This window comes from Halichondria panicea, chromosome 1 (assembly GCF_963675165.1).
Source record: "Halichondria panicea chromosome 1, odHalPani1.1, whole genome shotgun sequence".
NCBI lineage: Eukaryota > Metazoa > Porifera > Demospongiae > Suberitida > Halichondriidae > Halichondria > Halichondria panicea.
The window spans coordinates 7,995,921-8,011,819 of NC_087377.1; the positions used below are offsets into that span (position 1 = coordinate 7,995,921).

Genomic DNA, 15,899 nt, shown 5'->3' on the forward strand with positions numbered 1-15,899 from the left:
GTTTGTGTCAAACACCATTTGTAAAAACTGAATGTTGAAAAAATCACTGTATGGGTCTCCCAATTTACTAAATCAGTTAGTAAACGTGCGTTGTCTGTGACGTTTATGTTATGGTGGCCAAGCGGATATCAGCGTATAAAAACTGGCCGACACCTGTACAGCACCAGCAATTTCTCAAAGGGAAAAAAGCACAGTGATTCGATCGTATTGTTTGAGCATTGTCGAAAGTTGTATTACGGAGAGATAAAGTGCCTCATGTGTGCAGGGCCGCTGTTTGTGACGTTTTAAAGCGTAAACAGCAGATAAATGGTTAAGGCTGCAGATGGTAAAGCTAAGTAATTAACACACAGCATGAGGACATTAATCTGGACTACGATTTAGTAAATAGGGGACTGATACAGTGAAGAGCATTTTAAAGTTTTACATGGTGTTTTGACACAAACAGCACCCCATAGTCTATATAGCGCTAGCTATAATTATACTCTGCATGTATGATGTTAAAGTGAGTTACTGCACGTTTACTCTCTTTATGGTGATTACGGTACACTCTCGTTAATCCGGCCACCCTTGGGACAGTGAAGCTTGGCCGGAATAGCAAAGTTGCTGCATTTCAGAAAATAGCCTCGGCTAAAAAAACGACCTTACATCGATCAAAATTTTTGTGGTTCTGTCTCGAGGATAATGAAGGATAGTGAATCAATCTGCTCTCTATTTAAGTGTATCTGCCAAACCACACCCAAAACATCCAGCCGTAATAAGAAAACCCAGTATACGGAATAGCGAGTGGCCGCATTTTAGGGCGAGCTTTGTGCAGTAAACATCTAGCTAGCAATCCGTGCCGAACCAAAATAATGGCCGGTATATCGAGGTGGTAACAAAACACCTTATCGCCTTGCATGGGCTTTGCTGGTTACCACTCAACGGTGTAAAAGTCCCTGGCATACTTGTCAACCAATCACATAAAGCATCATAATTGACCACATAACTTAATTCCACTCAACACAACTTCCACTCAACGCAAATATAAACTTTAGTTAACATAACAGCTCTAGCTCAGCTTTGCAAGGTTCCCTGATCTAGAAATTGCTCCACCCTGTATAATTATAGCTACTGCACTACTGCACTCTATATACTTGTCAGTGTTTAATAGCTCTATAAATTACAGCTGTGTAGATCTAGTTTGGCAACAACAGGAAGTTTCAACTAGACTAACTCTAGATCTATGAGTAATCACTGTTCGGACTGGTCAAAGTTTTGCTGTTAGTGTTGTGTGCAACCAACTGTCTTCCACATGGACACAAGTCACACGACACAAGAGTAAGGAAACTTTTAGCTTAATATCATACAAATTATGTTGATTCAGATTGTATAATAATTAATATCTCAAGAGATAAGAGTGTTGAACTGCTATTAATTAATAACATTTGCCCGTGCAACGCTGCGTCATTGTATGCATGAATACTAGCAAGAGCCCATACGACAGTTAGATCGCAAAGGGTCAAATTTTTCTGCTGATATGCAAAGGTTTTCACCTGCAAAATATTCTAGTGGACATGTAATATATACGGTAGAAGCTTCTGTAAGGCCACTCTAAGTAACTTTCTTGTCCTGCAGGACAATAACTACCGTATAGCGGGTAATTAAATTTTGGGTAATTTTCGGGGGGAAAATATCCGTGGTTCAGCAATATTGAGACATTTCGTGGGTAATATTTTCGTGGTTGGAGCTTGCACTGCAGGTAAGCTAGGTAAGCAAGGTCGCTTCATTCGTGGGTAAAATATTCGTGATCAGACCTTCCAACCACGATAACCACGAATATGTTGCCCCACGAAATTACCCTCTATAGTATGAGGTGCCGGTTTGTCTCATTATGTCCATGGGTATTTATTTAGTGTAGCTTTTCTCATCATGGATTGATTTATGACAGTATGACATACATATAGTAGTACAAGATCATCACCTTCTGATAAATACCCTCACTTTGATAAATACCCATGGACATTTATAAGTACCCATGGACATTTATAAATACCCATGGACATATATATCTTACACAGTTTTTAGACAAACGGCACCTCATACTACAGTGTATACGGTATTATAGTCAGTCAAGTTGAAGTAGCATTATAGTAAAAAATTTAGACTAATTAAGGCCAGACAGTTCTCGTCAGCCTCCCTCTTACAGCTCTTTTATCACTTTTGCAGCTACCAATAGCTATAGCGTTCTAGTGCAGATAACTACTAAAGTAGAGCAGCAACACTCCATGATGGACAAGATTTGCTACATATTCTTCTAAAAAGGACAATAACATTCCAAGTACTGGGTACAGTGGCGTATCCAGCTAGGGGCTCAGGGTGCTCAAGCACCCCCCTAAGTTCAACATTATAATTACTGGATAGCTGGGAGCTGCATGAGCCTGAGCCTGCATCTATAGCTAGCAAGAGCTTTTATACTGCGGATTGCATGGAGACCACACCTTCATGCAGATATCCAAGTTTCTTGGGCATGCGTACTGTGTACTGTGACAGCATGCTAGTTAGTGACTCAGGTTACAACCATCACCAGCAGAGGAGAGGACCTGATCACACTCTACCTGAATAATTATACAATGGGTTTTGATGCAGATGTTCTGGTGATAGTATATTATCATTGTGCTCTCTCGGCACTATAGCCTATAGTGAGAGCACAATGATACTATCACCAGCTAGTCTGAACATCTGCATCAAAACCATTGTATAATTATTCAGCAAATGTTCTGGTGATAGTATATCATTGTGCTCTCACTATAGGCTATATAGTGAGAGCACAATGATGTACTACCGTATAGCGGGTAATTTTCGGGGGACAAAATATTCGTGGTTCAGCAATATTGAGACATTTCGTGGGTACTATTTTCGTGGTTGGAGCTTGCACTGCAGGTAAAGGTAGGCAAGGTCGCTTCATTCGTGGGTAAAATATTCATGGTCAGACCTCCAACCACGTAAACCACGAATATTTTGCCCCACGAAAATTACACGCTATACGGTATCACCAGAATATCTACATCAATATAATTATTCAGGTAGAGTGTGATCAAATCCTCTGCTCTTTTCTGCTATAGTATAGCCGCTCAGCAGAGAAGTCTTTCAGTGCACGGTCTAAAGAGAATAAAGACAGCAGTACAATCACACAGAACAATCGACTGACAAGACTATGTCTTCTACACATAGTGATAAAATACCTGTAGATATTGATATAAATGCATGGTAGAATTGTGATTGTTCTTTGTAAAATCAGTATCGTTGCCTATAATGCGCAGTAAAACGTGGGTGTGGCTTCCTGTACGTGGGAGGGATCTAAAAATTCCGCGCTGTTGCGCGACCTGAGCACCCTCCTACCAATATTCCTAGAAACGTCACTGGGGTAAACAAAACTAGAGATCGAAGCATTATGTTTGCAAATCCCAGAAGCCTAGAAGCTCTTACTTGCACTTCATTGATCCTTGAGCAGCTGCAGCAGTCTACACAGACAGACACACAAACACATGCACTACCGTATACCTCGCTTGCATGCGCATGTGCACTGAGGCATAATTCTACACATTTTCTTATTGAGTGACCTCCCCAACGATCTATTTTGTACAGTGCTCAAATTAAGCTAGCCAAGGATTTATGGGAGGCTGTACACCATCGTGATGTCATAAAAGTGAGGTCTCTGTTGGTACAGGGGGCGGACCCCAACCACCAGTTCTACTGGAGTGAGGAGTGGAGATTAAGGGATCCCCTATTACACAATGCTTGTTATCTGGGCTACCTTGAGATTGTGAAGACACTTGTTACCCATGGAGCTCGTACTGATAAAGGTAGTGGTCGGCGTAAAAGAGTTCCAATTCATTGTGCCTGTGAGGGAGGCCATAAAGATGTGGTGGAGTACTTCATTCAGGAGGTCGGATGTAGTACTGGTGAGTGGTTTTTAATCCGATGCCGGGCCGCGGCCAGGGTAGTCGTTTTGTCTGTTTGTCATTTCTGAGCATGCTCACCTGGGCACTTACAGCCTTCAGACACGTTTAATAGTGGCAGAATTTGCTTCGTTGTCGAATCAAGCTAGTAAATTAAAAATCTTAAACTTGCACGTTCCATGGCTATATAGAGCTAGCTAGATGTATGCGGCTTTAATTCGAAGCACATGCAGTGGCCATGTAGCTATGTATACAGTGCCTGAGAGTAAAATACCACAAATTTGTGAGTATAAATGTGAATATCCTGACATTGCAGAATGTGTAGGTGATTGTGTATAATTATAAGTAAATGATTGAGCTTCAATATAATTATCCCAAACATGTAAACTGAGAGTGGTGCATGGGTATAATTATGTGCATGGTGCATACTTTTTAACACTAGCTATATAGCAGGCCTGCTCTGCTATGGACTCCCAGTGCATGTCTTATTTGTAGGCTCCTTTGCTAACTCTGCTGTGTGCATGTATGCCTGACCATGCACAACTGCCCTTTTCAAAGACTTGTCATTATCTTGTTTTCCTCTGCATGTATAGTTTAGGTAGTTTCTGCTAGGTTTCCATGTCATAAATTATAATAATTGTGCCAACAATCTGATGGTGAGACGTACAACTGTCGTGAGATTTTAGTATTTTAGTTATTAATTGTGTCTTGATAAAATTCGTCCATATCTGATATTAATGTTATTATTGTGATAACAATACTGTATATAGGATGCCTTTTGTGTCAAACTTATTCTCATTCATTGCTATATGCCGCTATGTATTACATGCATTATTATGTATGCCATAGCCACGAAGTCATAATACACTTACCATGCACAAAGTCAGTCATAATGCACTTAACACAAAGTCATGCACCTACGTAGGTACCACAAACACCTCTGGCGATAATTATGTATATAGACATTATAAGCCTGGGGGACACAACCTTAATTCAGAACGCCTACATAATTATGGGTCAGATTTGTCTGCGTAATTGCATTTGTGCAATTACGCTGTGCATGGGCTAATAGGAAGCTACGTACAGGCTTACTCTAGGAACACCCACAATCAGAGCCTCCAAGTATACGGTTTTTTCCGGATTTATACGGATTTCTGTCTTCTAATACGGTTATACGGAATTAACTGCAAAAATACGGATATACATGTAGATCTAGAAGACTAGAAGTGACCTTTTGTCAGCTTTACATAATAAGTTAACTGGCCTTATAGTTGACAGTGAATGATCTAGTAGCATCCCTACAGCTGTAGTAGCTCTATGCCCTATACTGGTAGTAGTCTGATACTGAAAGACAGCTATAAATTTATCTTGTAAAGCCAAGTCTCGCTTGCCACGCCCCTTTATTGAAGGGGCGGGGAAATTACAAAGCCACTAAAAAGCATTTCATCTCATTTCCATGTTTTGTACTGAAAATTATCATTAAATACGGAAAAATGAGCTGATTAATACTGAAAAGAAAAGTCTCTACTTGGAGGCTCTGCACAATAACGTACGCGCTAATGGGATCAGTAGCAGAGCTCTATGCGCTTAATTCAAGAATACGCTTATATTGTCGTCATTTCGATCCCCACCTAGTAACCGGATGATTGTCTCTGTGACGAGGGATGACTCGATTAGCTAGAGCAAACTAGCCAAGCTAGATCTATATCACACTGTTATGTTACAGATCATGGCTGCCCTAGCTATAGCTACCGTAGATGTATAGGATAGACTACACCTAAGAGTAGAATATGCGTCTATGTAACCTCCGCGGTTGCGGTTAGCCCGAGGCGCAAAGCCGAGGGAATCTAACCGTAACCAAGGTGGTTACTAAGACGCATATTCTACGAGTGGGTGTGGTCTATCTAACTTGGACTTCATTGCGCATGCGCGAGGTGTGGTTATAAAAAGCCAGGTTTGGTGCGTAGCAACAGAAATTGAATTTGTGCGAGCTAGACGAGCTGGACGAGCTGTGAGAGACACCAGTTGACAGAAAAAGACAAGAAGACAGCTTCAAAACAACGAAAAACTACAGTAAAACTTAGTAGAGATTGTGAAACGCTTTTTGAAGATACTGGAAAGAACAGACAAGTAAAAAGAACCTAGAACTGACTGCAACACTACAAGAAGAAGAATGAAGCTCTGTGGTGGAGTGGACTGAGACTGGACCGGCATGGAACCTTAAAAAATTCAATGGAAAGTGTCAAGCGATTGCTGAAGTGTTTTTGATGCTTCCTGGTCCCCCTGCCCATGCCCAACTGGAAATAGCAATACAAAGCAACAGTGGACATGGAAAGAATGGATATTGACTGAACAAACTATTGCTTTCTGTGTTTTATAATGTTTTTGTCATCTTCTTGTCACTTTCACTAAAAATTTCCTTCCAACTTTTGAGAACTTCCTACAAATTATTTGTCACTTCCTGTAGAATATGCATCCATTTCCTGTAGAATATGTGTCCACTTCCTGTAGAATATGCGCCCATTTCCTGTAGAATATGCGTCCACTTCCTGTAGAATAATTAGTACCTTCTTGTAGATTATGCTTCCATGTATTCTAATGTTTTTAGCCAATCAGATCAATTACAGATGATGTAATGTAGTCTAAGTATGAAATTAGCTGATAAAACTAATATCCCTCGCATAATTGACTTCAATTCGAGTACAAAAAAGCTGCGCCTGCATGGTACTCAATATCCAACAGTTAGTTGTTTTTTTGCTTCTGCCCAGCTGATTATAGACGTCCTGTTAAATTAGATTCCGTATAATACGTAAATATTCAGTTCGTAATGTACAGATGTAAAGGACGATCATGGACAATCACCACTTGACCTAGCTCTGGATCAGGCTGAGCATCTGTATGCAGTTGATGGCTGTGTGGATGTTGCCCTCTACCTGATGAGCCGTGGCTGTGGTAGTGATGAAGACAAAGCTAAGTTACTGTGTGGAGCATGTCAGTGGGGAAAGCTGGGTGTGGTGAAGGAACTGGTTGAAGAACACCAAGTTGACCCCACGAGTGAGTGTACTTGAGCAACACAAAGTTGACCCCAAGAGTGAGTGTGACCATCTTTTAATGGCCCTCTAGTATGTGTTCATCGTGAATCATTCAACTGTGATATCAGTGAGTACTTACACTTACATGAGTTCAGACTTGAATAGACCTATACCTAGTCTATACCTATATAGGTACTATCAGCTTAGTGCTCTGAGCCGCTGTCCTCGAGAACAAGCGTTCGAAAAATAGCATATGTTCGATAATTGCATAGGTGCCAACCTCCAAAGAAAAATGTTCGGGGCATGAGGAGATTTAGTTGCTTTCTGCGCATGCTCAGTATGATCATCCTGGAGAGCCCCAACCAGAAAAACTGCAAAGAGTGCAGCAGCCCCACCCCTCTTTTCTAATCAATGTTTTGATCGTAGCAATAGGACGGACAGCATAGTGCAAGAAACTGAATTCTGCTCATGATTTAAACTTTCAAGCCATAGCTTCAGTATAGTTGAGCTTCTTTGGACTGTATTATCCCAGTTCAGGAGCAGCAACCTTGAAAATCCGGGACATTTCAGGTAAATAGCAATTTCCGGACGGAACACAGGACAGATCGACCCTTCATATCCGGGACAGTTGGCACCTATATGTAATGGATGGTTTACTCTAATTACCCCCTTCCCAAAAATCCTGGCTACACCCCTGTTATTATTGTGGGGCAAACTGGGTGTGATGAGGAACTTTTGATCACAAAGTGGTCGTCCTGCTTACCTACTTTTTGGCTGTGTAGATCTAGTTTAAAATCATTGCTCCCTCACTCCAAGAATGTTAAAGTACGATGTGTTTTGTGCAGATGTGAGGGACGATGGCAATCGGACCCCTCTCCATATTGCATGCTCTGGGGGACACAGAGATGTGGTGCAGTACTTGGTGGTGAAGGCCAACTGTGATATCAGTGAGTACAACACAACCCCCGAGTAGTATTCCTGGTGCTCAATTCGTGTATATAACCGTTGTGTTTGACTGTATATGTAATGTACAGATGTGAGGGATGATAAGGGACAGTCACTACTGGACATAGCTCTAGAACGTATGTATATTATTGGGTGTGTGGATGTTGCCCTCTACCTGATGAGCCGTGGCTGTGGTGGTAGCGAGGAAAAAGTCAAGTTACTGTGTGAAGCATGTCAGTGGGGCAAGCTGGGTGTGGTGAAGGAACTGGTTGAAGAACACCAAGTTGACCCCACGAGTGAGTGTACTGTGCTTTTAAAATGGGCCTCTTTAGTATAATGTATTCGATCATACCTGACAACTGTGATATTTTTTAGTGCAACACAACCCCCCATGCAGTGCATGCATGTTATACTTTTGTTCCCATCTATACGTACTCTTGTTCAGGTGCAACTGATGAAGATGGTGTGACTCTTCTTGACATCGCTACACAGAAGAATATCACTAAAATTGCTGACTACCTCAAGTCTCTGCCACAACAATGTAAGCTCACAAGTACACAGTGTGGTCCAATACAGCTATATGTACTCTCTCTATAATTATACAGCTGCTGTGACTGGAGAGAATGACTCTAGGATTGAGGATAATATACCACCACCAACAATGAAACAAAAAGGTAGCTTGCTATTTGAAATCACTGATTGAAAACGTTCATGTAACCACTGCAGTGACCTCTGACTCTCTCTCTGGTAAACAGACACCCAGTGCTGGCAAGGAACGACCAGAAACAACTGGTAGGAGACACTATAGCTAGCTACGTACTATAGGCCAACAATGAGCTAGCATGCTTATATGCTTGGTAGATATATTATTACCTGTCACTCCTATAAATTAATTATTATTATGTTCACAAAATTAATGTACATTATGTGTTGCATGACGCATTGTTCGTTACTTGTACCTTCAGATACTCCAAACTGTTTCAAGCAACTCTTTTCTTCAAAATATGACGAAACCTCATCAAGTGAGTGTAATAAAATAAGCCATTTGAATCAGTGATTCTGTGGTGCTGATTAATAATTATGTACACTGTTATAATTTTACATCACGACTAACTCTTATGCCTCGAGGCTACGCAATTGTGTAATGATAACACGGAAGGGACTGTATGATTTTATACGTACTATGCATTGGTGTTCTTATTATTGCAGTGTTTGCTGGCACTCCATTGACTGAGGAAGACTCTGATGCTCTACAACAACTGCTCCTAGACAACAAAATTGAAGGATTTGCTTTGACTGGTGAAAGGACATACGAAAAAGTTGTACACCATCTTTGTGAGCAAAGACAAGAGGAACTAGCTACAAACCTCAGACGAAACCTCGACAAAGGTAAGTAGTAGATAGATGTTGAATATTGCATTGAATGAAGCAGCCTAGCTTGTAGATGGCATAATTGATGTATTGGCATCTCTTGAACAGATGAAAATTATCACACATTTCACAGTGATTACACAGTTGCTTTAAGTCACTTTTTCATGAAAATAAGAATACAAGCATAATTATTATGATTGAATGACATGGGTTCAAAGGTAGCCAGGTAGAAAACTGGTTTAACAGGTCAAACTGTACAAATGGCAGGCTTTACACGAGACTAGAGATAACGTGACAGCATAAATCCTTTAGAACAAAAATAACCAAAAGCGTGTATTTTAATGCTGGTGCACTCGGATGCATGGACCGTAATGCGCTCAATATTCGTTGTATTAATTGTAACGTACCATGCATGTGCGTATTTAATAATAGTTAGCCTCGATCCTAGGCCGCACTTCCTCGAAGAGTGGGAGCTAGTGAAGGAGGCTAAATAAGCCTGCTAGTTACTGTAGGTACATTGCCATGCATATAAAGCTTTGGCAGCTCCACCGGAAAAATCAGCACCTGTTCATTAAAGTCCATATTCCATTACAATCATATAGTTGTGGTGTATTCTGAGGGATATGCTTGAGTCTAGTTTATAATGTATACAACACATGCATGTTTGAGATACCGTAGAAACTGCGTTTGCTCGATTATAAGCATATCTTTATTTTAAGCGCATGCTAATTATGCAGTGCTTGGAGAGCAGAAGCATTATTTGAAAAAATTGGACGATCTGATGACTGACAAAGAAACTATCTATATACAATATCTCCGACTCCTTCTTGTCGGGCCACCATTTGTGGGGAAAACAACAACCCTTAGTCGTCTGCTGAAAAATATCGAAAACATCAGTTCTGCTGGAGACAAGACAAAGCTATGCAGTACGCTACTCACCAATTGCGATCAAGCGGTCGTCTACATTAACAAAGATGCCACAGAATGGGTTTGTTCCAAAGACGCGGACGAGGAAGCAAAGATCCTCTTCGGCTACATGTATAGTAATAAAATCGATGACGCCCCAAGTGAGGAAAAGAGGACAAAAACTGGCTTTTTGAGCGAAAATCACACCAAACCTTCTCCTGAAAAGCCTCAACCAACGCCTCAAGAAGAAACCCACACTGAAAGACGAGAAAAAGCTTACCAACAGAACAGGTTCCTACACATCAAGACACGGCTTCAAAAGCTGATAAAGAGTGGAAACTACTCCCAAATGGCCAAATGTCTTGGCAACACCTTGCTAAACATCAACGATGTCGGAGGTCAACCAGGCTTCCTGAAAATGCTACCAGCCCTATGCAACGGTCCAGCCATGTATCTAGTGTTCTTGGATCTGAGCAAGGAACTTGACAAGCCCTACGAAATTCCCTTCAGTCGTGACGCCACAGTTAACACTCCTTTCAAAGCGATTCACACAGTGGAAGCTACTGTCTCTCAAATTCTCTCAGCAGTTGCCAGTGTCCATCATGTCTCAAGACCCTTGTGCAAAACCTTCAAATTAAGTAAGAAGTTTGAAACCTTCCAGCAAGTTTGCCCAGTAGCAGCTTTGATTGGTACTCACATGGACCAGTTGAAAAATCCGAAAGAGAAAATCAAGCAGGTCAACGATGCTCTGAAAGTGACCACTGAAAAGTTTGCCGAGATCCTGGTATCACCTCCGTCAGATTCTGAATGTTCGTTTTTTGCCGTGGACAACTTTGCTGGAACCGAACAGTCTGACATTGCTCCGATTCGTGATTTCATGAGCAAGGTTTGTGCCTCTCACTTCAACAATGCATCTCTGCCCATCAAACCGAAGTGGCTCCTACTGGGTACACTACTGCGGATGGAGTACTCAGTCTCAATCGTATCCGTGAAAGACTGCCTGGAAATTGGGAAATTGTTGGAGATGGATAAAGAAGATACAAAATTCTGTCTTTGGTATCTTCACCAGATAGGATCTATCTTACACTACAGGAATGTTCCTAATGATGTCGATGGCTGGCTAAAGAACCACATGTTTTGCACCCCTGAAGTGATCTTCACTAGCATCAGACAACTGGTGCTTCCCGCTTTACGCCTCCTCCATTCTGAAGGCCACGTCACTGAGTTTGAGCGAGCAGAGTTCATCAAGATGGGGCAATTTTCATTGAAAGCCATGATCAAGTACTGTACTGGCTCTGAAGTTACAAAGATGCTCAAAGAAGGCAAGATTATCCCAGCCAAGCAGCTCATTATACTGCTTCAGCATCTCAACCTTCTCTCTGAAATTGTCCACAAAGATGCCAATGATCCAAACGTTACTCGAGTCACCTACCTGATGCCAGCTATTCTGGACTGTGCTTCACAAGATGAGTTTACCAACCCACCTCAAGCAGACACCAACAACCCAGAACCACTCTACATCACATTCAGCTTTGGTTACGTACCAACTGGAGTCTTCTGTGGGATGATCGCTCGACTAGTTTCCCAAGGCCCCCATGGAATTCTCGGATTGATGTGGGAATTAATGGAAGATGCCGTCAAACAAAACTACGTCTCCTTTTATGTTGACTATGTACACAAAGTGACACTGCTCTCTCACGACAGAAGCTACGAGATACGAGTTGAACGCAATGCAGAACAGATCGATTTCTCCCTTCACGATCTTTGCTCCCACATTTTGTCAGCAATCCTGTATTTGCTCAAGAACCTATTCCCAAAGTTGAACTTCAGTGTTGCATTCCAATGTTATTGTTCCCGGCATGCAGCAGGCAAGACTCTCAACAACCTTTGCACCCTCGTTCAAGGCAGAAAGATTCACTTTCTGTGTGGTAGAAATCCTGTCACCCTCCGTGAAAGACAACAAGTGTGGTTGGGAAAGGTGGGAAAACATACTGTTCTTGTGTTGTATATTTACCTTAAGGTGACATATTTCACAGGTATAGATTTGTCTGTTAATTCACTGTTTAGCTCATTTTTTTCCTCGCACAAACAGCACGTATCTCTAGGAAGCAGTACGAAACTAGAGGTACTAAAGTTTGCTGAGGGTGGTTTCTCCTTTCACTGGACCAAAGAAGGCTCCAGGCGTCATATCAAGACAACTGATGATCGGCCCAACACTCTCAGCTTTCAGAGTGTGAGTGAAGAGGACTTTGGTCATTACCAGTGTGAGGTGAAGGATCAAGCTGCTGGGAAAGTGGTCCTCAATCTCTACATAGCTCTCTACAAAGAGAAGACAAGTGAGCTATCTAACCTTAAGTAATTACTATCTACGCCTGCCTTAAAGTTTTATCAAATCGTATCATGCAGATTTGTATATTGTTATTCGAAAGCTTTAAGTCAGGGAACTACATTGTCTTGATTCCTATACCCTTTTATTGTTGTTATCTCCACACATTAATTTTATCAGAATAATTATGGCTTGTATAAGATCACATGTTTTATTGCTTACTACCCTTCAGTCCAGGCCGATTAAAATACGGCCTGGTATGCATGTGTGATAGTGCGCATGTGCTAAATCCCATGCATTGTATGTTGAAGCTAGCTAGTTGTGGCTAAGTTATGCCTCTATTGTTGTCGAGAAGTCTTGTACACTATATGAATATTGTAGAAGTAGATGGGAGCCTCTTTCTGGCTTCAGACAAGGGCTTATAAAGAGAAGGGGGCATGCGACTCGACTATTCTCACACTCATTAAAGTCATACTGTTACTATTTTTAGACATTCTGCATTGGCAGAATTCCATATGAGTTACATAATAATAATAGTGAGTGCAGGCCCTTTTTCTCTTTATAAGCCCTTGCTTCAGACTATAGTGTGCAAGCCTTCTCGACAACGCAATACAGCCTGGTATATTGTATGGGTGATAGTGCATGTGCAAACTGAATCTGGGGAATTCGTTCTTCTACGTTAGTAAACCTTTGTAAATTATACCTGTTTGATTTTGTCTCCCGTGAAGCTGTGGCTTATGCCCTCTATTTTAATTGGCCTGGATTCGAAGCTAGTTGCTTACCTAATTATTGCTTATACTTGGTATCTGAACAATGCTAATAGTTTTATTATCTGTATACTGTAGACCATGCATGAGTATTATATTTACTTGTACGTACAGGATCATCATCAGTGAAGGATACAAACAAAGAAAAAAGTGCAAACCAGCCAATTGTTCTGACTGGAGCGGATATTCAAACAATTTGCGAGGGTCTCAAAACTGCAAGCAATAATTGGTTTAAATTAGGATTGGCTCTCGGACTGAACTTTTACGAGTTGAAAAACATAGAAAGCCGCTACCAAGATAACGGTCGCCGCCTAATGGAGATGATCGGCAAGCGTCTTGAAGTCACTGATCCAAAACATCCAATTACATGGCCTTACATATGTCAATGTCTAAGGAGTCCTACTGTTGAGCGTAACGATGTAGCTGATAAAATCAAAGACAGCTATATATTATGTGTGGACAGCAACTGCAGTTCCTTATAGTCATATTGCAATTCTATTTTATCGTGGAATCTGACAATTAATTAAGTATGTTTGTGCCATTAAATTTCACTACCCTTTATATAATAAATTATTATGTATACAGTGAAAAAATTTAAACTAATTGCCACTGCCTTTCACGTTATGTTCATAGAATTTATAGAAGCTCAGTATACAGAACCGCTTTTAACATGTACAATTATATTATTTTGGGGAAATTTGGAATGCCTTGTCAATATTTGCCATACCCAAATTCTTCACTATGTTGCTGCATGGGATTTAGTTAAAATTAATATCAGAGCCTTTTCTAAATTCTATCATGTGTCCACTCAACAGATCGGTCTTATTGTGGGCGTCTTGCCCAATCAGTATAATTTATAGGCATCCTATTATGATATTAAACCTCGATCTGGCTTCGTAATTATTAAAAGTGGCTATAATTACGGTTTAAAGACATCAATGAAAAACAATTTGTAGTTGTATTGATAGCACTACCTAGGTAGCCTCGTTCCCAGCCTCGTTGTCTCTAGCTAGATCTAGTACGTATTTTTCATCATTCCCAGCCTCGTTGTCTAGCTAGCTAAATCTCAACGTTAAAAAAAAATCAGCCCGGGACCGAGGCTGTACCTGAGGTAGCATTACAGAAAGTGAAATATAATCCTCTACATACCGAAAGAGAAAATACTCCTCCATGCCTGCTTAGTGGCTAGTGCTTACAGTATACAGTAATAATATATATGTCTATCTAGCTATAAGATGTGAAATTATAGGTCTACCAGACCTCTGAGGATCAAATTATGTGTCCTGTTATTCTCAACTATGCTTATTACTAGAAGTCTCCCTATTATTCCAAAAATAATTATTATGCTAGCATAATATTGTATGCCATAATAATGGTATATAAATATTATATCAATTACAGTGGAACCCCTCTATAACGGACACCTTTGGGGAACAATGTTTTGGCGTTTATACAGAGGTGGCCTTTGTTGAGAGGTTGTTTTGTACACAAACTGTTCATTTGGGACCTGGGTGCCTGGCCGTTATATAGCAGCTGGCCTTTATTCGGAGTTGATTGTTAACAGAGGTTCCACTGTATATGTGCAGATTTTGTTCGAGATGTCATGCATGCAAAACACAGGCTTGGCCGCATGTCATTTAACACACCCGAAGAAACGTTGATTAAAAACTGTATCTGCTGCAATTTACCAAAGTTAATTCGACTGACTTTTTCAGACTTTTCATATAATAATTATGCTAACAGCAGTATTAGCACTAGTACTGCATGCTATTACGTACCGTATAGCGGGTAATTTTCGTGGGGAAAAATATTCATGGTTTTCGTGGTTGGAGGTCTAACCACGAATATTTTACCCACGAATGAAGCGACTTAGCTTGCCTACCTTTACCTGCAGTGCAAGCAGCTATCACGAAAATAGTACCCACGAAATGTCTCAATATTGCTGAACCACAAATATTTTGTCCCCCGAAAATTACCTACTAGTATATAGAAACCGAACCGCATAATTACCAGTGGTAAAATTATATAATTATTATAGACATCTATATAGCTATTCCGAATTGATGTGTTCAATAAAATTAATGTATAATGTATAATTATTATAAAATTAATGATAACACATACAAAAATATAACAGGTTGTAAATAATTATTGCTCTATAGGTCTGCATGTCTAGGTGAATTGTGATTTTAGAATTTAGCTAGTTACTTACTTTAACTACATGCATGGATGCATACATTGCGAGCATCTTCACCTTTCCCAAACTTCAGTGCCATGGTCACCAGTGCTCGATACGTGGCCGATTTAGGATCGCTTTCCTTCCAAAGTTTCAATGCTTCTCTCATCGCTCCTTGATGGTTCTCAACATACTCTACTTTTAATAGATCGGCTTGCTTACTAGCGTCCAGTCCCAGTTGGTCGACATAGGTTTTATAATTACCAAAGCAACCAGCTAGGATTTGAATGTCACTATTGACTAGCTCCTTGTCTAGCTGAGCATCTGTAACTCCAGTTTGGCTTTTCAGATCAGCCATAGTCAGATTACAAACAGGCTTGTGGCTTTGTGTTCTGTGTTTGGGAGAGGGTGTGTCTGAGTAAAGGGGCTCAGACTGTT

General features: G+C 40.7%; 1 protein-coding gene across 2 annotated transcripts; it reads left to right on the top strand.

Annotated features, from left to right (window-relative positions):
- The first annotated feature begins 1,029 nt into the window (after positions 1–1,029).
- LOC135340556 (uncharacterized) lies at positions 1,030–13,870 on the top strand. 2 transcript variants are annotated; one of them, XM_064536914.1, is made up of 13 exons: positions 1,030–1,317; positions 3,625–3,941; positions 6,774–6,992; positions 7,816–7,917; positions 8,005–8,211; positions 8,361–8,456; positions 8,521–8,589; positions 8,642–8,707; positions 8,881–8,937; positions 9,125–9,304; positions 10,024–12,170; positions 12,285–12,528; positions 13,400–13,870. In XM_064536914.1, exons 1-13 carry the CDS (start codon positions 1,292–1,294, stop codon positions 13,765–13,767), a joined length of 4,098 nt encoding a protein of 1,365 aa, XP_064392984.1. In that variant the 5' UTR covers positions 1,030–1,291; the 3' UTR covers positions 13,768–13,870. The 2 variants fall into 2 exon arrangements, with proteins under 2 accessions (XP_064392984.1, XP_064392991.1); XM_064536921.1 differs by lacking the exons at positions 1,030–1,317; positions 3,625–3,941 and having other exon boundaries at positions 6,865–7,029.
- Positions 13,871–15,899: the final 2,029 nt, after the last annotated feature.